Here is an 18,580-nt window from a genome sequence, read left to right on the forward strand (position 1 = left end):
ATGTATCTCACCAATTACTGCGTAGCCCCCAGGAAGGATCTTGTAGATGATGCCATCAAATAAGATACCCTCAGGGAATATCATGGCCATGATCTCCCCTACCAGCCTTCCAAATGCAGCTCCTAGAGCAAAGACAAAAGGAAGGAAGGTGTGAAGAGATCCAAGTTCCTTATCCTCTGTATTTTCAGAGCCAATCCCTCCTTGGGTGCTAAGACCAAATGCAAGCCCCCAGCATTCCAGGCCTTTCCTTATTTTCCCAGTACCCTAGATTGCAGCTATCAGTACGATCCCAGGCTCCCCATCAGAACTCACCTAGCACAAATACAGGCATGAAGCCTCCGCAGGGTATGGGCATAGTGGTGGACACGATGGACATCCAGAACTAGGGTAAACAGAGGCATCAGGACACCCTCTCAACTCTGCCCAACACACACACACACACTCAACCCCCTTCCTACTATCCTCCTTCCTGCTTTAAGAGCCGCAGAAATGCTGGATGACTCACGCTCCTGAAAGCCATCATGTCTGCCCCTCTTCCTCTAGAACCAAAACACATGGAGTTCTCAAGCTAAGAGATCACCAAAGACAACACTGTGAGAGAGTTCTTCCAGGTGGTTAACCCCAAACCCTCCGACCTGGAGTGACTATATTTGCCTTTAGGCAATCCAGAACAAGGAGTGGGGCCTCAGAGGGCCTCTGTCACTGCCCCCAAAGGGCCCCAGCCCACTGTAGCCTCTTGGCTTCCAATGGTCACCCCAGCAGAACAGCCTGAAACTCTTGAAGCTGAAAGATATCTTTTCCTGGTCAGATTATGTTTCTGAATACAATCCCTCGTTGGAAGTGGCAGACACCTTAAAGTCTTAGTGAATTACTGTGTTGACTGAGCTTTAACGGAGTTATTTACAAAACCATTTATACGGTGAACCTCACAGGGGAAACTGAAGCAACTATCCTGCCTGAGCCATTTCCTATGACATCAAATCACTTTAAACAAATGATCAAAGAATCAGATCCGTCCTAGCCACACAGGAAGGGCACCTTGACAGAGCCAGGTGAGTCAGCCAGTGTAATAGGAAGGATCTTCAAGGCCACATTTGGCAGGTAGTATTCCAATAGAAACTGGGATAATTTTAGAAAAAGCAGTTTTGTGCCAAAGAATGCAGAAGAATTGAGAAACAGAGTAAAAAAAGGAGTAGTGCTTGAGCTTTTATGAGACATAGTATGTAAATTAAGCAATAGATTTGCATATCACTTCCAAAATAAGGAAGCCAATCTTGGAAAAAGGTTGGAAACTAACATGGTGAAAGATGGTAGCAACCAAAGATCAGAACTGCCAGGATCAAAATATTTACAATTTTAAAACCGCACCAATTGCATTTTCAAGTATTGAGAAATAAATGTCTTAATTTCCTGAACCTTAGAATTCCCTTGAGCCAGAGCTGACCTCAAGAGGAAGTGGCCAAGGCTCTAAGAAGGTTTCATCCCAGAAACTCTGAGATGAGGCAAAATGCATAGTTCTTCATGTCAGAATATGGCTGTTTAAGACAGTTGAAAACTGAGAAGTTAAATGTATACAGGGAGAGAATAAAGCCTGAGAAGTCCTTGAGTGTAAAGTATGAGTGTATCTTGTTATCTCTGCTTTCTCTCTGTCCTGGAACAGTGCTCAGTAAATGTAGGTAGGATGTAGGTAGGTAGGTAAGTAGGTCACTAGGAAGGAAGGAAGGAGGGAAGGAAGGAAGGGAGGGAGGGAGGGAGGGAGGGAGGGAGGGAGGGAGGGAGGGAGGGAGGGAGGGAGGGAGGAAAGAAAGATGAGAGCTTGGTCAAATAGTATTCGTGCAAAACAGAAAACACTTCTCGGAGCTGATATTTGCTAAAATACCCAACAGGAATGTTCATGGAGAACTTGAGGTTAAAGTACAGATGATCAGACACCATCAGAGGCCACCATTTCAGACTGTCTGGAGACAGAGTTCTCGGCACCTGTAGTTTAAGCTTCTGTTTCATTGATTTTTTTATTTTTATTTATTTTTTAAGTGAGAGAGGGAGGGAGAGAGAGAGAGAAACTTTGATGTGAGAGAGAAACATCGATCTGCTGCCTCCCACCCCCCACCCCCGACCGGGGATCAGTCCTGCAACCCCAGGCACGTGCCCTGAACTGGAACCAAACCAGCAACCTTTTGGTGCACAGGCTCACACCCAACCAACTGAGCCACACCGGCTACGGTTAGTTTAAGCTTCTTAAGTGACTCTGATCTGTGCCAGTTTGAGATCCCTTGAACTATCCTGTCCCATATCTTTGGAAGAAGTACATCAGGGATTTGGCAAAGCCATAGGGATTTGTAGGCTCAGAGCAGTCTGAAAGCTTCAGTAATACAGATAATAGGTGGCCGGCAGGTCTGATTTCAGAGGAAGAACTTTAGATTAGCCTCCAAAATGTGCGTAAGAACAGGATCAGGGTCAGAGGACACTGGAGTATCAACTCCTATAGCGTGAAGAATGACACATGAGATTAGCCAAACTTTTGAGCTATTAGCACACGAAGGGGAAGGTGCAGAAGCAATGTAAGTGATTTGGAACACAATGAACTCCCAAGATTTTAAATTCTAGGGAGCTGGGAAACGAGAGAGGCATAATCACAGATTCCACTTTAGTTAGACCTGTCACATGAAGGAGCAATGTTAAGATCAGGCCAAAAAGAATTCCACAGAGCCTTGGGCTGGGCTATGACTCCATGGTACTCGGTAATCATGTTAGACTTACTGAAAGGGAAACTGAGACGTAGTCATTATATTCACACTCATTGTGAAACCTCCTGACTTACAACATAATGACACTTTCCATGTCTTAAGATTGAGGAAGATGGAAGTTCACTTGGTCAACATTATAACCGAGAATCTTATCAGCCTGCACTGGGGCTGCCAGAGGACCACGTAAGTTTTAGATCAGACTGTGGAAAATAGTTCTAGTCACTTTTATATTTTGATTTGGCTATGTAGTCAATTGCCCACACTCCGGAAAAAATAAAGATATGCTTATGTGTCCAATGGTAGGACAGTGAAAAAGGCAGTGATAACTAAGTAACATCGTGGATTTATAGCCAGGAGTGGCTTTATGTTTATAAACATAGAAAATCATAGGCCTGATGCAAACTGTTGGGCTTGAAAAATAGCCCAGGAAGTGTGTGGATTCCTTTTCCTGATACGCCAATGACACAAACATTTTCAAGGATGTAATTCAGTGAGAAATGAATAATAGTGACATACAGTTGAGTCTATATAATCCAGTACATTTCTCAGAATAAATTTTAACCCGTGATGTGATATCCAGATATATACTTGGGAATCCTGGGAGGGGAGGTGACTTGTGGGAGAAATGTTGAAAAACATACAGCCTTTTGCTTCTCTGAAACATTTCAAAAGCTTGACATTTTAAACGCATGTATGTCCCCAGCATTACCATATAGCTCAGTCTAGAGATATACCAGAAAAAAAACACTTACTATCATTGAACAATAATTTTTGAGATGCCATCTAAACTTGGACTTGGTTATGGCAGATGGGTTTGTATATCAACAACAATGACAGGAAGTTGAGATTTATAAATTAGAGAAGATGAAGTCTATAAAGAAAGTCCGCCCCCCCAAAAAAAATCCCTAACAAGACAGAGAGTTGTTTTATGATAAAAATGTCAAATATTTTGAAGGCAGGAACAAAAAATTGAATAAAGCTCGTATGCAAAATGCAGAAGCCATAAACTCAGTTAACCCATCTGAAGTGAAATAAGGAAGGGAACATACAAACACGGCTTCTAGAAACCGGAGCAAATCCTGAGAGTGTAAGCCACAGAGTTGGAACCTGGTGTGAAGTGCCTGGTATCTCTAATCATAAGACCACTGACAAGTACATCAAATGAGCAGCAACAAACAAAGAAGGAAATTTTAAAAATTGTTTTTCAACCATAAGCATAAGATTTGTCAAAGATCAGTAATCAGTATTATATACTTGGCACGTAGAAGGTATATAATAGCATTTGTTGAATCAGTGAATAAATGGACCCACTACGGCTACTACAATATAAGTATTACTTAGTGGCTCATATCCTGGGGAAATACCGATTCATAAAAAGTATCATGAGTAAGTCGATGACAAGGTGTTCAAAAGCATGAAAGTTCAGTGTGGACAGACTCTTAAATGAGAGACCTAATATACAGAAGAAAATGTTGGACTATTTGGGCAGACATACTATTAGTAATAAGGCAGCCGGGCCTGTGTGGCTCAGTGGTTGAGCATCAGCCCATGAACCAGCAGGTCACTGTTCGATCCCCAGCAGGAGGCAGCCGCTCAATGACTCTCTCATCATTGATGTTTCTATTTCCCTCTCCTTCTCCCTCTGCCTTCCTTTTTTTGAAATAAATAAAAACATATTTAAAAAGTAATAAGGCGCCCGGCCAGGCTTGTCTCAGTGGTTGAGCATCGACCTAGGATCCAAGAGATCGCGGTTCGATTCCTGGTCAGGGCACGTGCCCAGGTTGTGGGCTTGATCCCCAGCAGGGGGCGTGCAGGAGGCAGCCGATCAATGACTCTCTCATCATTGATGTTTCTCTCTCTCTCTCCCTTCCTCCCTCTGAAATCAATAAAGATATATTAAAAAAAAGTAATAAGGCAATCATCAATAAAGAAAATATATGCAATCGGCAATAGTAATAGATGTCACAACCAGGGTGGAAATGAAAATATCTTTGTCTAAGGCAGTAATTGAGATGTCTGTAAATACATGATCCTTGATGGGTAGGTATGAAAAAGAACTGAGATAAAAAGAGATCGGCTTTTGTTTCCTAACTGGAGTTAGAAGAAAGTGGCTTGAGAATCGCAAAACCCTTGAAGCCTCACTACCTAACAGAGAATGGCAACATTTATAGAAATTGTTTATAGTCATTAATAAAATTGATTTAAATATTTTATCTCTTTTCAATTCTAGAAAAGAGATTATGCACTAAACTGAGGGAAATGGGTATGTAAAATCAGGTAAAAATGGATCATCAGGTACACGGAGAATGGGAAGCCTAATTACCTAATATGTGGGGGGCTTTGGTTAATTGGCCTGTGCTTTTCACCCAGTCGTCTGTTTTGCTGAACTCGATCTCGCCTTTGTTTATTTGGCTGCGGTGATGTCATAATAATTTAGCGAGTGGAATCTTTGGAAAGGTTGTAAGACTTACGGCAACATCATTAAGTTGCCACGAATGGAACAATTAAGCTAGATAATTGTTCTAGATAATCGTTCTAGGTTCACCTACACACACGAGCAGCTTGTGGATGGTCCCCAAGCTAATCCTCTTTCGCCCGGTGAAGTTTCACGCTCTCCTGCCCCGCGCAAAGCCAAGCCTGGGTTCCTGGGCGAAACCGAATGGAAACGTGGGGAGTCAGGCGTGTGGGGGAGGTACCTTCATAATGAAGAACAGTAAAATGATGATGACGACGTTGACCTGGGGGTGGATCCACACGGCTGACCGGCCCAGGCTCGCGGGCTCCCCCACGTGTTTCACCCACGTGTTGTTATCAAACAGGGTGCTGATGGCTTCGCGAGGCATCAGCTGTGAGAGAGGAAGCCAAACGGGGCAGTGCTCCAGGGGTGCTCGCTCCCCCCTCTTTCCAGGGAACCGACTCCCAGGCTCACTTTTCGGGGGGTCACTTCTGCTCTTTTCTCAGGGACAGAGTCTACCCTTGGCCAAAAGTACATACGCTCAGAAGCCTGAGGGACATCTGCGCTGCCCCCCCTTTCCTCGTGGCCCAGTCCTGCCTTCGTCCCTGTCTTGAGCTCGGTGACCTGACCCCACCCTCAGGCTCCCTGGCCGCTGACCTCTCCGGCCATGAATTGACCCATTCCCGGTGGGAAGGTGAACGAGGCGATGACAAAGGTGACGATTCCAGGGTACAGCAGGCGGCTGAAAGGAAAGAAAATGAGCCCTGGGGAGCTGAAGTTCCCCGTGGTCCGCTGTGTTCTTTATACACAGAGCATTCTCTCCGCCAAAAGGCCACCTTTAAAGGGGAAACCGCACCACTCGCCCCCTCCATAGAGCATCAGAGCTTCTGCATTTTATCACAAGCCACCGAAGGGCACTTGAGGCCTTCCTCAAAGATTTAAAAAGAGGAACTAACTGGTGGGGAAACCAGAAAGTAAGCGGGGAGGGCTAAGGAAGGGCAGTGACTCACTGCTTAGCGAGGAACTGGCTGAGGGCCTTGTGCTTTCGGACGCCCAGCATGACTTGGCGATGCAGATACACAAATACAGCTCCCAGGAACCCGCAGCAAATCCTGGGGGCGTCAATTATACAGAAATGAAACCGTCATCCCGGGGCCCTAGCCGTGGGGGAACCAATACCAGCACCTGCCTTCCCTTTCTACCCAGCTCCCCCCAACAATTTACACTTCACCCGTGGGCACCCTGCCTTCTTCTTCCCAGCTTGGGCCCCTTCCAATCCAAAGCCACCCCTGCCCCCAGCTCGCCACTCCCTGGGCAGGTGACCCACTGACCCGATGACAGCAAAGGCCGGCAGTTCCTGCAGGTCAAAGGGGAAGTCCATTCGGAAATTGGTTCTGAAGAGAGCGGTGATGGTGTCTATAGGATGGAGGGGCCAAGGGTGACGGTGGGAGCAACGCAGAAACACAGAGAGGGAACCCAGGGGTCATCAGCTCCGGGATCGACTCCTTCCTCCAAGCCCAACATCTCTTCTAATTTCTCTTTTCCGCGCACGCCCAGGACTCCCCTCCTCCATGGCCCATCTCCTTGTCCTGTATCCTCGGGTCTTGGTCCCACTTCCCATATAAAGCCATCGGCTCCTTTTCTGCCTCCCCGCAGAGCTCCCCTCCGCGCCCCACTCGGAGCCCCCACCCCAGGGCCCGCCGTTACCAGCATCCTTGTTCCACACGGCCAGCACTCGGAACACAAAGGCACTGAACGTGGCTGCAAAGAACCCTCGCCAGTAGTTGTGCACAGCGAAGTAGGTAGAAGTGACCTCGATGCTGAACAGCACCCCTGTAGGGGCGAGAACGTAGGGTCAGAGCAGGCCGACAGTGCAAGTCTCTCTCCCACGCTCCCACCCTGGGGACCCGCGCTGTCCCTGCTCGGTCCATGCTCTCTTGGAGCCCATGCCCTCAACCATATACCTAATCGTGGTAGCAGCATTTTGCAGGCCAGTGATGTGATTCAATAAGGTACAGAGAGGGCAAACCATGAGGGTGGGGTGGCCATGCTCTCTCCACCCCTGAGAAAGGGTTGGGTGAGCTTCACAGTGTCAGATGGCCACAGGGGTTTAAGGGTCACTGGGAATTTTCTGAAGAAAAGTTATGAGGGAGAAATCGTCCACAGCGGGGGCTCACCAGGGTTGCCAAGCAGAACTCCAGATTACAGGGACTCTCCGTAACATCCCACCCATCTTTCCTCCCTCCTCCCATGTACCATGTACCTTAGAGCAACTTTATGAGGAAGAAACAAGAAAAATAAATAGGCAAGGTCTTCACAAAAACTGGCAGTGCTCAATATTCCAAGAAAAGAAAGTAGCCTGGCTGGCGTGGCTCAGTGGTTGAGCATCGACCTAGGATCCAAGAGATCCTGGTTCAATTCCCGGTCAGGGCACATGCCCAGGCTGTGGGCTCGATCCCTTTAGGGGCGTGCAGGAGGCAGCCGATCAATGACTCTCTCTCATTATTGATGTTTCTGTCTCTTTCTCTCCCTCTCCCTTCCTCTCTCTGAAATCAATAAAGATATACTATAAAAAATAAAATAAAGTAGAGGATTCGTCCACTTTTTAAAAAAATTAATAACTTGACTTAAAGGACCAAGACAAGGGGAAAAACTAAGAGGCTAGAAGAAGTTAAAAATAATTGTGCTTACAGAGGATGGCTGAGGTAGAAGGAAAGCGAATTAATCGTCCTAAGTAGTACTATTTCTGAGAGCAGACGCTGGAGCAGAAAATTAAGAGGTGGATACATAGAAAAATAGCAAGGGTTGGTGAGGACCAAGTCAGGAGCACTAATGAGAGCACATTCAGGCGACATGGAGAAAATGATCTTTAAACATATTAAGTATAAGGGAGTGGACTTTGATTAGATGCAAAGTAAAACTCAATAACAAACTTACCTAAAACCTAGCTAAGCCTCACCTTTATCTAAAACAAAGAAGGGAACCAGGGAAATATGGCCCACAGTTAGACAAATGCAGAAGGGGCCTCGCCCCAAGAAAGACCATGAAATAGGTGAGGCTGGTCTCCTCCTTTCTCTCCACGGTGACCAACGGTTGATGGCCTATAAAGACAAACCCCCCCACACCTGCTTCCCTCTTCAGGTGGCATCTCACATCCTAGCCAGTTTCTTCCCCCTGTTCTACCTTCAAAGCCCCATCCCTTGAATCCCTCAGGACCCGTGCCCCTCTCTGCCAGTGGTGGAAGAGTCAGTAAGTCGCTTGCACCAAGAGGAAGGTGGTCTGATGGTTACTCCCTGGTGGAGTGGCCACGGCATTTTGGCAGAGGGCTCCTAGAGGTCCGCTCAAATGGCACCTTCTCTGGGAAGCCGCCCCCCATCTCCCTCCTCAGGTGGAAACAGTCCCTCCCTCACCTGGTTCTCTCAGGGTTTTGAACTATCAGCACCACGGTCAGATGCAGTCACTAGTTTACATCTCTGAGCTTCCTCTAGGACTGAAAGTGCCTTGGACCCCAACACCTAATGCAGTGCCTGGTACATAATCAGGGCTCAGTACCTGTTCTATGGATGAACAGAAGGGGGGAGGGAGGGCAGGGGAGGGCAGACGGAAGGAAGAAAAAGGACAGAAGAGAATGGCATGGGTGGAATTTCAGCAAACTGAGTGAGGGAATGGGGAATCTGGGGCAGGCAGAGCTTTGCCAACCACCCTTCTGCCCTGCTCCTCAAATCACATCAGGTAAGGCAGCTGCCTTCTTGCCCTAAAAGGAGCATTCGACACAGTAGAGAATCAGGTGGAGAAGGCCTCTCTCCTTTACCAGTAACAGAACCAGCGTGGGCTTTGATTTGTCTGGGTATAAACTCTCCAACTTAAGAATATTTTACAACAGTTTCTTAAAATCCTAGGCTGGATTTTCTTTCCCACGATGTGGTTCTGGGACGCTTCCCCTAACCGTCTGTCACTGCAGACTCAGGAATGAGAGCTAATTTTAATATTAGCCTGAGCCAGACACAAAATGCGCTACGGAAAGGAAACAAGGCAGTAAAAACACAAACAGCCTCTGGAAACACTGGGATCTCTTAAGTTCTGTGACATCCCTCTCTTTCCCTACCCTGGATGCTCCTCTTGTGTCTCCTCTCCCAACCAGGGCCTTGGCCTTGGTCTCCTTTTTTATTTTTTTAATCCTGACCCGAGGACATTTTTTCCATTGCTTTTCAGAGAGAGTGGAAAGGAGAGAGAGAGAGAAAAAAACCCAGAGATGTGAGAGAGACACATCGATTGATTGCCTTCTGTTTGCACCCCGACCGGGGCTGGGAATCAAACTTGCATCTGAGGGCACGTGCCCTTGGAAGAGTCGAACCCAGGACCCTTCCGTCCACGAGCCAATGCTCTAACCCCGGAGCCAAACTGTCTAGGGCTTGGTCTCCTACTCTTGCTACTCACAGATACACTTTGTCTCTCAAGTTCATTTATGCCCATAGACTCAACCAGCACCTACAGGCTCCTGGTTAACAAAGCTATGGTTTCAGCCCAGTTCCCGAGCTTCAGGCTTCCCGACCTGGCTGCCTATTTGTTATCACTTGGATATGCCACAGGAACTTCAAATTCCACACATGCAAAGTGAAAATGACCATCTCCCCGGACCTGTTTTCCTTCCTGCATTCCCCACCTTGGTTGCCACCGCTGGCCACCCAGTTTCCTTGTTGTAAACTTGAGAGTTAGCCTAGATTCCTCCTTCTGTCTTATCCTTCGTATCCGCACATAAAATCAACCACCGGGTCGCATGAATTTTACTTCTTATAGCCCATTTATACCATCTTCGTCTCTGTCTCTTCCGCCTCTGCCCAGTTCAGCCTCTCGCCACCTAGCATCACGACAGTGACAGTCGTCTTCCTGTTCATCTTGGATGAAACCTGTTAACCCACAGGCCAGTTCTAGCCTGCACACATATGTCAGAGGGACTGGATCACCCTGCAGAGCTGGCCAAGTCACTTCCCTGTTTGAAATTCTTCCATGGCTCCCTTCACTCGGGACAGCATTTCCCAAAGTCAAGTCCTTTTGATGCTATGAGCCCCGTGAGAAGGTCCTTGCAGATGGGATTCCATGGGGTTGCCAGGCTCCCGGGAGGGGGTGTTGGGGGACTGGGTGGAAAAGGGGAAGGGGTTAAGAAGTACAGGTTGGCAGTTATAGAACAGTCTTGGGGATGTGAAATACAGCATAGAGAACATAGTGAATAATATTGTAATGACTACATATGGTGCCAGGTGGGTACTAGACTTATGGGGGGGAGGGGGGAATCACTTCATAAGTTATATAAATGTCTAACCACTATGCTGAACATCTGAAACAAATATAACATTGAATTTTAACTGTAATTGAAACAAAAAATGTTAAGAAAAGTAAATTTAAAAAGGGATTCCGTGGGAAATGCTGAAGTCGAGCCACATTTTGGACATTCACGCTGCATGTCAGCATAGCAAACATTCTGGTGATTTTTCCAGTTTAAAAAACACAGCATTTTCCAGCGTATTTGACCTCAGAACCCCCTTTACATGTTCCATCTATTAACACTATGAACGTTGTGTTCTGTAAAAACACATCTGGGCAAATTCTAGCCTAGGGGATAAATAAAACCCACTTTCTTGTGCAAGGCCTACAAGGACCTGCATGAGTTAGCCCCCGTTTACCAGTCCAGACTCGTTTCCCATCGTTCCTCCCCCTGCACCTTCTGGCAATACTCACCGACTGTCATTACAGCACCCAGAGCTTGACTTTGCAATGCTGTTGCTTCTGTCCGGAATACCCTGTCCCCACTGTCTCCCTTAAGTGTCAGACCAAACACCATCTCCTTTGTAAAGCTCCATTGCCAATCCCCCAACCCCTCCCATGTGGCTGAGCAGAAGGTGCCCCCTGTAAGGGCCCAGGCTGCCATGGAGACACTTCTGTGAGCGATGCCCTGCCTGCCCGTCTACCCTTTCAAGGTGAGCTCCTTGAGAGCACAGGACCCAGCCCAGTGCCCAGAGCACATGGAACGGAAGCAAAAAGCTGTCTGTCATTTTGGTAGAATGTTGAAGTCTATTTCTTTCATCGGTGTAAGCCTGTAAAAAATTAACAGCTGACTAGACAGTGAATACATTATCTTAATACTCATTTTTTCTTTCAGAGTTAGACTATGTTCATGAAATGAAACCAGCCAAGTAATGTTATCTGCAAGTCCATGTGATATTTGCCACTTCATACAAACATTCTGAATCTTCTACATAAACTTGGAATTTCTGCGAGGAATGAAGACAGTTTTTCTCAGCCCTATGTAGAAGGATGGGAAAGACCATCGAAAAGTTCCAGACAAAAGGTAGCTCTAAAGCCCACAAAAATAAACTAACAAAATGTGGCTCTTGACACATGAAAAGGTTCAGCATTGAAAAGTGAAGGTGCCCTTTTCAGAATGTTTGTATTAAGTGGCAAATATCACGTGGACTTGCAGATAACATTACTTGGCTGGTTTCATTTCATGAACATAGTCTAACTCTGAAAGAAAAAATGAATCTAATTAAAAAAAAAATTTTTTTTTTACCTGTCTAAAAATGTTGCTTAGATCTTCTGGATTTGTGAGGCAAAAGAGTAAATAAAGGCAAAAGTGGGTATAAACGTTAAGCGTGAAATTTAGCGTGTGCAGAAATTCCAGCACACTGCCCTGCACGGATGGGTCCAGTGACTCTGCTGACAAGAGCTGACAAGAGCAGGGCAAGCAGGGTGCCAGCTGAGGCGTCTGCTGCCCTCACCTCTTGCGCCCACTGGCACGGTGTCAGACAAGGGAACACGATACATTTTCATTAACTCTGACCGCTGATCCATATATCATTCCTGGGCCAGGCCGTTTTAGCCACCGGAAGACTCCTCTATGGAAGGCCTGATGGCATTTTCGTCATTGAAAAGCCACCTGTAACGGCTGGTACGTTCAGGAAGCATGTGCATTTCCTGCAACTTTGTTTTTCCAATTGTCAACTTGGTGTCCTTTCTGTCACCGGTGAATCCAATGACTGCTCGGCATAATCCCTGCCCTGTGGGTCTGGTTACAACGGATACTGGTGAGTAAACAAACACATACACCTGCTTTCTCTGACCATGCCTACTTGTTACTCACCCCAGACAAGGAAAGTAGCCTGTTCTCTCCTCTCTCCCCTAGAGTCTCAGCCTCCTGCAGCTCTGGGCAGGAACACACGTCCAATGCTCAGAACTCTGCCTGCACACAGTAGATGCTCACTAAAACTTAGCTATTCTTGTTATACGCTTGTTTTACCTAGCAATACTCGTATTTTGGACACTGACCACTGCTTGGGGAGCAGGGTCAGGCACGCGGACTGGTGTAGGAGGGATGAGTCACTTGCCTCCAAGTGGGGTCCCAAAGCAACAGCCGACGCCCACGGCACAGCCCACCGTCAGCATATCCGTGTAATAGTATGGCTGCTACTAGGGGACAGACAGACCAAGAGCGAGAAGGGAGGGGCGAGGAAGGGAAGGGGGGCAGAGAGAGGAGAGGAGAACAAACAAGGGTGGGAATAAGGCAGGAGGAGAGGCTTAAGTCACGGGGAATCATAGTGGTCCCATGGCCCCCCCGCAATGCCCAGGCCGAGACAGGAAGTGGCCTCATAGCGCAAGGCCCAAAACACAGAAAATGAAATAAAAGTTAGGTAAATACATGGTGAGCGGGGAAGCCAATAAGTGATCACCAGAGAGAGGCTGGAGGTGGGGACAGGCAGGGAGAGGAGTGTCAACAGCAAGAGAGACAGGAGAGGACTTCAGACAACGGCACTAGCAATCAGGCCTGCATGACACAGCGCCGGCCTCGAAGGAACACGCAGACCTTCGGTAGAAAAGTGTGGGTGCCTGGAGACCAGGGGCTGCGGGCCCACCCGCCAGTCCGTTCAGCCAGCACCCACGTCCACCCCAAAGCTGTGGCAGCCACCCAGGCCCCCCTTCCAAGTCATGCTCGGGACACAGGTGGGGAGGAAGAGGGACTTGCCTCCGACAGGGGCTGCAAAGCAGCATCCCACGCCCACGGCGCAGGCCGACACCGCGAAGTCAAGCTGCTCAGGCACGGTCTGCAACAGAGAAGCGCGCGGGACAAGGGGGGCAGGGCGCTGGGGGCGGGCGGTCATAGGAGAGCCCGGGTGGGGAACCAGGAACCACAGAGGGTCAGGGGCGGCACAGGAGGGGACCGGGGAGGGAAACTGACACGGGGGGGGGGGGGGGGCGGTGGACTGGCAGGCTAGCAGGGAGCGGGCCATGTGCAGGCTCTGAGGCGGGGGTGCAGAGCAAGAAGGAGGGGACGTTACTGGACAGACACGAGCTAAACAGAGGCGTCAGGTGGCGAGGACAGGCGGTGGGGGGCGGGGTGGGGAACAGGGGAGCCTGGATTAGCGCCGAGCCCCGTTTCAGCATCAAGGCCAGCCCGGAGCGAAGGCAGCCCCCCTGCCACCCTGAACACACACAGCCCGCCCTCATTTGACTTTCCCAGCCTTACCTCGTACACCCCCGAGAACACGGACATGAACTTGCTGAGGACAGCGGCACAGATGCTGGCGATGTGGACGAAGGGGCCCTGGGAGAGAGACGGGGAGGGGTCAGGGGCAGGGGTCCCGGAGGGGGCTCCGCAGCATCCACTCACTAGCATGCATTGCTCCAGGCGCTGGGCCAGGTGCTGGAAACCCAGATGTGAGTGGCAGGGAGTTCTGCCCTCGCGGAGCTTCATCCCAGAGAGGGAGGTGAGATGCTGGCGTCTTGACATTTCAGAAACTTCTAAGGGCCAGGAAGAAATTGAGGGAGGGCAAGGGGACAGAGAGAGATGGAATAGACAGCCGAGGGCGCAGCAGGTGCAGGAGCCCTGAGAGGGGGACAAGCTTGCGTGGTTGAGGGACAGGAAGAAGGCCTTGTCACCCCGAAACAGTGAGTGAGGAGCAGCCTGAGGGGACAGAACAGGGACAGAGGGGAGCCAGGTCACCACAGGCCTCCGAGGCCCAGCGAAAACTTCGGGTTTTATTTTAAGAATGGAAAGCCATTGGGAGTTCTCGGGCAGAGGTCAGACATTACTGATTCCACTTTGAAAAGACGACTCTGGCTGCCGTGTGGATTATCGACTGGAGCAGGACACGAGTGCGCATGAGCATAACCTTGAAGCAAGCACAGCCTCTCTCCAGGTCTCGGTTTCCGCATATTAAAACAAGGGCATTGGGCGCGTGTCGCTCAGGCAGTGGTCTTCAAGTGGGGAAGATTCCCCCCACCCAGGGGACATTTGACAATGTCTGGGGACGTCCTGGTTGTCACAGCCGGGGGCTGCTATTGGCATCGAGGGGGTAGAGGCCAGGGGTGCTGCTAAACGTCCTACTATGCACAGGATGGCCTCCCAGGACCAATATTATCCAGCCCAAAGCGTCAACAGTGCCCAGGTTGGGAGACGGCTCTGAGGCCCTCCCAGCTCTGACGCTTCTGTTACTCTGCCCCAGGACGGGGACCTTCCCATGTATTCCCGCCCCTCCTCCACCCCGTCTCCCCTTGTCCTCTTGGTCTGGCTCCCGTCCCCGTGCCCATGTCCACACCTGCCCCCAGAGCCGCCCTCTGCCCAGCTCGCACCTCAGGGACTGCCACCTACCTCCTTCCCCACAGGGATGCCACTGCCCAGCCCCGCAGTCAGGGCCACGACCTTGGCGACGAAGGCCTTGAGGGTGAGATATTCCTTCAAGACAACCCCCCGAAGTATTGTCTTCATCTCAGGGATCCCAGAGCCTAGAGGGGTCGCGAGATGATTGTGTGCGGGTTCAAGCTGGAGGTCACAGGGGTCCTGGGGATGGGCGGGGGGGGGGGGCAGGGAGAGGGGCTGTGGCGGGGAGCAGGGTGACAGGCGGGGCAGGGGCTGTGAGTGGGGCGGGAGGAGGGAGGAAGTGGGGTGGGCGGTCAGGAAGGATGGGGCAGTTCTCACCGACCGCCTGGGGAGAGATGAGGTGGCAGAAGAGGGCACTGAAGAGGATCAGGACGAGCGGGAAGGTGACCCAGACGAGGAACTGCAGAGGCAGGCTGGGCTGCACCTGGGAGTAGGTCCACTTGTAGGCTGCAGGGAAGGCCCCGCGCTCAGCCCCACGCCCACGGCGGTGCAGCCACCCCACCCGGTCCAGGCCCGCAGGGAGGAGCAGGGTCCCTGGGGCTGTCCCGCTGAATCTCGCGAGATGCTGCTATAAACCCGCGTGGCTGGAGATGCCCTGTCCCGTTCCAGTTCCCAGCGCTCCTAGGAGCTGGGGTCTCTGCGCAAACCACACTGGAGCTGGGACTGCGGCCACCACATGACAGGCCCCGGGGGTGACCGGCCACCCCGGTTTGCCCAGAACCGAGGCGCTCCTGGGTCTCAGGATGTTTGGTGCTCAAACGCAGGAAAGTCCTGGGAAAACTGGGGTGAGTATTAGAGGGGCACCCACAGCTGGGCTGGTGGCGGGTGGAAGGGGCAGGAGAGATGGGTCTGGGTCTGGTCTGGTCTGGTCTTGCCCTGGGCCTGATCTCCTCTGTGCAATGCCTCCTTCCACCACACACCCAGCTTATCCTAGGTAGAAACTAGGCACGGGGAGAGGCTGAGCGGCCAGGGCCAGGTGACACCTACCCTGGAGGGTTTTGGCGCTAACGTAGTCCATGCACCAGCTAACCAGAGCCATCAGCAGTCCCAGGAGCACCAGGAAGATCCAGTCTTCCCCCAACTTCCTTCTCACCACGCGCCCCAGGCGGTACATACAGTCTAGGAAGAGAAAGGGTTAAGAAGGGTGGTGACTTGCCACTGCTCAGGCCCATGACTGAGGCCCAGAGGGGAGGTCTTTTGCGTCTTGTCTCAGTCACTGAGGGTCTGGTGTATGGGTCTCATTCACTGAGTCTCTCTTCACTCCTCTGCCAGCTGCTGCCCCGCCCCTGCCCCTTCCAGGCACTAACGTGGTTCCCTACTGGATCCTTGAATTCCCTTCTAAAACCCATTTCTTGGGGCTGAGCGGGAGAGAAAGTGGGGAAAAGGCAAGCGAGAAGGAAGCGGGGAGAGATGCCTCTCCTTAATGCTGGGAGGAGGGCTTTGGGGTGCACTCGGGGAGGCAGAGCAGGGATATACGCAATGGGACACCCAAGTTATTGTCTAAGGCCTGTCGCTCCTCCTGTTCCAGATTCCTTTCCTTCTCAGTCCCCATCACCTTGACATTTAGAATAGTGGTCCTCATCTGTGCTGTCCATGGTCGCCCTGGAGCCCATCTTCTTGAGCATCCCCACGTCCTGCTCCTTGTCTGAGAATTGCTCTTTGCGGTGGCCATAAATCTGGACAGAGGAGAACGGGAAATATCTGTCTTGCGGAAAAGTTAGCGGAATAGACAGAGGGAAGCACATAGGCCCGCAGGAGCAGACAAACAAACAGCCTTTAAAATCCTGGGTGTTGAGGTCCTCGCGTAGGGTCACTCCGCTGGTGCTCCCTGCCCTCAGCTCCCCACTCCCACCCACATATTCCCTACTTGTCACCCTTGTCTGTCCCTCTCACCCTCTCTCCATCTGTGCTCATCTTGGTCCATAGCAGCCTTCATCAAGCAGGCCAGTTTCTACTCTGACGTAGAGCTAGGACTGTGCATCTGTGTCAATTAGTAGTTTTCCGTGTCACTCTGCTTGCTGTATCTCAGCCTGTCCCTCTAATATCCCCAGACCCTCCCCCTACCCGACTTCCCTCCTGGGAATCCTGACGCGGATGGGTAAGGATAGGCCAGCAGGTGACTCTTGCTTGCACTGTGCCTTGGTGTGTCTGGCCTTACTGGAGGCCCCTCAGACGCTCGGCCAAGCTTAGAGAACACCCATCCCTCCCTCCCTGGGGTGCACAGTCCTGAGAAGGCAAGCCAATCCACTTCTTCCCAGAGCAGGGTAATTAGATGCTCCCCCAAATGTCTAGAGGGCAGAGGAACCCCTCAGGTCTGGTAGCCCTCGGCTCTCATCCCCAGGTAGCCTGCCCCACTCCCACCGCGCTAACTCCCTCCTCTGGGGCCAGGTCAGGCCGGGCCATGCTGCTGGTTCTGGGAGAGCCTGGGTGGAAGAGATCTGATTTCACAATATGAGCAGCGGAGTCGAAGCGGGAGTAGTGGGCAGGCACGCACGAATTGCCCTGCTCGTGGCTGTTCCATCTTCTGGAAGGAGGTTAGTGATCGAGGGAGGTAGTGTTTCTGTCCACGCCCCACGTGGGACACAGCGAGAAGACACTACCTACCAGTGGCGCTCAGTGCACACCCTTCCACAGACTGTCTCACTCCCTTGGGTCCCAGGTTGGTGGAGATGAAAAAGAGGGGTGCTCCATACCAAACCTGGGAACACTGAAGGAGCCCGATCTGTGGGGGCTGGTGCAGGGCTAAGCACCACAGCAGAGCAGCATTGGGGAGGGGGCTGCGGCTGGGCTTGGCTGAGGCGGCGGATGCCGCCTGGGGGGGTGCTGCGTGTGGGTGAGGGTGTGAGGGAGCTCTCTCGTGCACAGACGTGGGCTCCTGGGCCAGTCTCTCGTGTGGCTTATGTAAGCAGGATCTCGTCATGCATATGTGGCTTTGCTGTCCCCATAGGGTTCCTGAGATCTGCTGGGAGAGGTTATATAAAAGGACTTGTGTCTACTGAGCTGGGCCCAGGCCTTTGCAGGATCGTCATATTTTGAACACATTGCCATGTAATTTTTAAGCTAAAAAAAATAACCCTGCTCCTTCGTTTCACCCAATTCCTAATTTCCCCCAATCTGTCTCACCACCGGCTCCTCCAACCCACCGCCCCTCCCCTTAGGACTTTACCTGTGTGGGGTGGGAGTTGGGCCGGGCCCCTGCATCCCTCCGGGGCCTGTGCTGGAGGCCCCCATTCTCCGAGGGCAGTCCGTAGCTGGTGCAGTGTTCGAAGGGCATGTACTGGTACTGGGGGGCACTACCCCACCAGGTTTTTTCCCCTCCACGCCGCTGGGACTCAGATGGCTTCATGCTCCCTCCCCTAGCCAGGCCTTGGCCTGCTTGCCCCAGTCCAACCCCCAGGACAGCTCCTTAAGCCTGTCCTCTTGTCTGTCCCCAAGGCGTCTGGGGCAGCATGCCCACCCCCAGCTATTTATAGCCATCTCTCCATCACATGACCCCCCCACTGCCACATCTGATCTGCTTGGGGTCGAAGCAGGTGTGAGAGCAGTGTGGGGGAGGGGTTGGGGTGAGAACCTGAGGGACAGCCCCACAGGGAATTCCCTCAGCTGGGCAGCAGCCCTGGCCCCCTCCTTAGTCACTAGGAGGCTTCCAGCCCCAAGCCGCTGGTCCCTCTATAAATATTGCCCAGACCAGGACGGAATAGTGCTTAGCATGGTCTCAAACCTGTG

At 51.1% G+C, this 18,580-nt stretch overlaps 1 protein-coding gene across 2 annotated transcripts in view; it reads right to left on the reverse strand.

Annotated features, from left to right (window-relative positions):
• The window catches only part of CLCN1 (chloride voltage-gated channel 1), a 28,747-nt gene extending 10,452 nt beyond the window's left edge, over nt 1-18,295 (reverse strand). For both annotated transcript variants that reach the window (XM_081148027.1, XM_081148028.1), the window contains exons 1-14: nt 18,021-18,295; nt 16,410-16,530; nt 15,842-15,973; nt 15,173-15,301; nt 14,846-14,979; nt 13,721-13,798; nt 12,585-12,663; nt 6,910-7,035; nt 6,534-6,618; nt 6,213-6,314; nt 5,860-5,944; nt 5,444-5,593; nt 313-382; nt 12-122 (exon numbers count right to left, since the gene is read on the reverse strand). In XM_081148027.1, the coding sequence (XP_081004153.1) occupies nt 12-122; nt 313-382; nt 5,444-5,593; nt 5,860-5,944; nt 6,213-6,314; nt 6,534-6,618; nt 6,910-7,035; nt 12,585-12,663; nt 13,721-13,798; nt 14,846-14,979; nt 15,173-15,301; nt 15,842-15,973; nt 16,410-16,530; nt 18,021-18,200 (1,582 nt within the window). In that variant the 5' untranslated portion in view covers nt 18,201-18,295. The remainder of the gene's footprint in view (nt 1-11; nt 123-312; nt 383-5,443; nt 5,594-5,859; nt 5,945-6,212; nt 6,315-6,533; nt 6,619-6,909; nt 7,036-12,584; nt 12,664-13,720; nt 13,799-14,845; nt 14,980-15,172; nt 15,302-15,841; nt 15,974-16,409; nt 16,531-18,020) is intronic.
• Nucleotides 18,296-18,580: the final 285 nt, after the last annotated feature.

The sequence above is a fragment of the Miniopterus schreibersii genome (assembly GCF_964146895.1).
Source record: "Miniopterus schreibersii genome assembly, chromosome: 9".
NCBI classification, from domain to species: domain Eukaryota; kingdom Metazoa; phylum Chordata; class Mammalia; order Chiroptera; family Miniopteridae; genus Miniopterus; species Miniopterus schreibersii.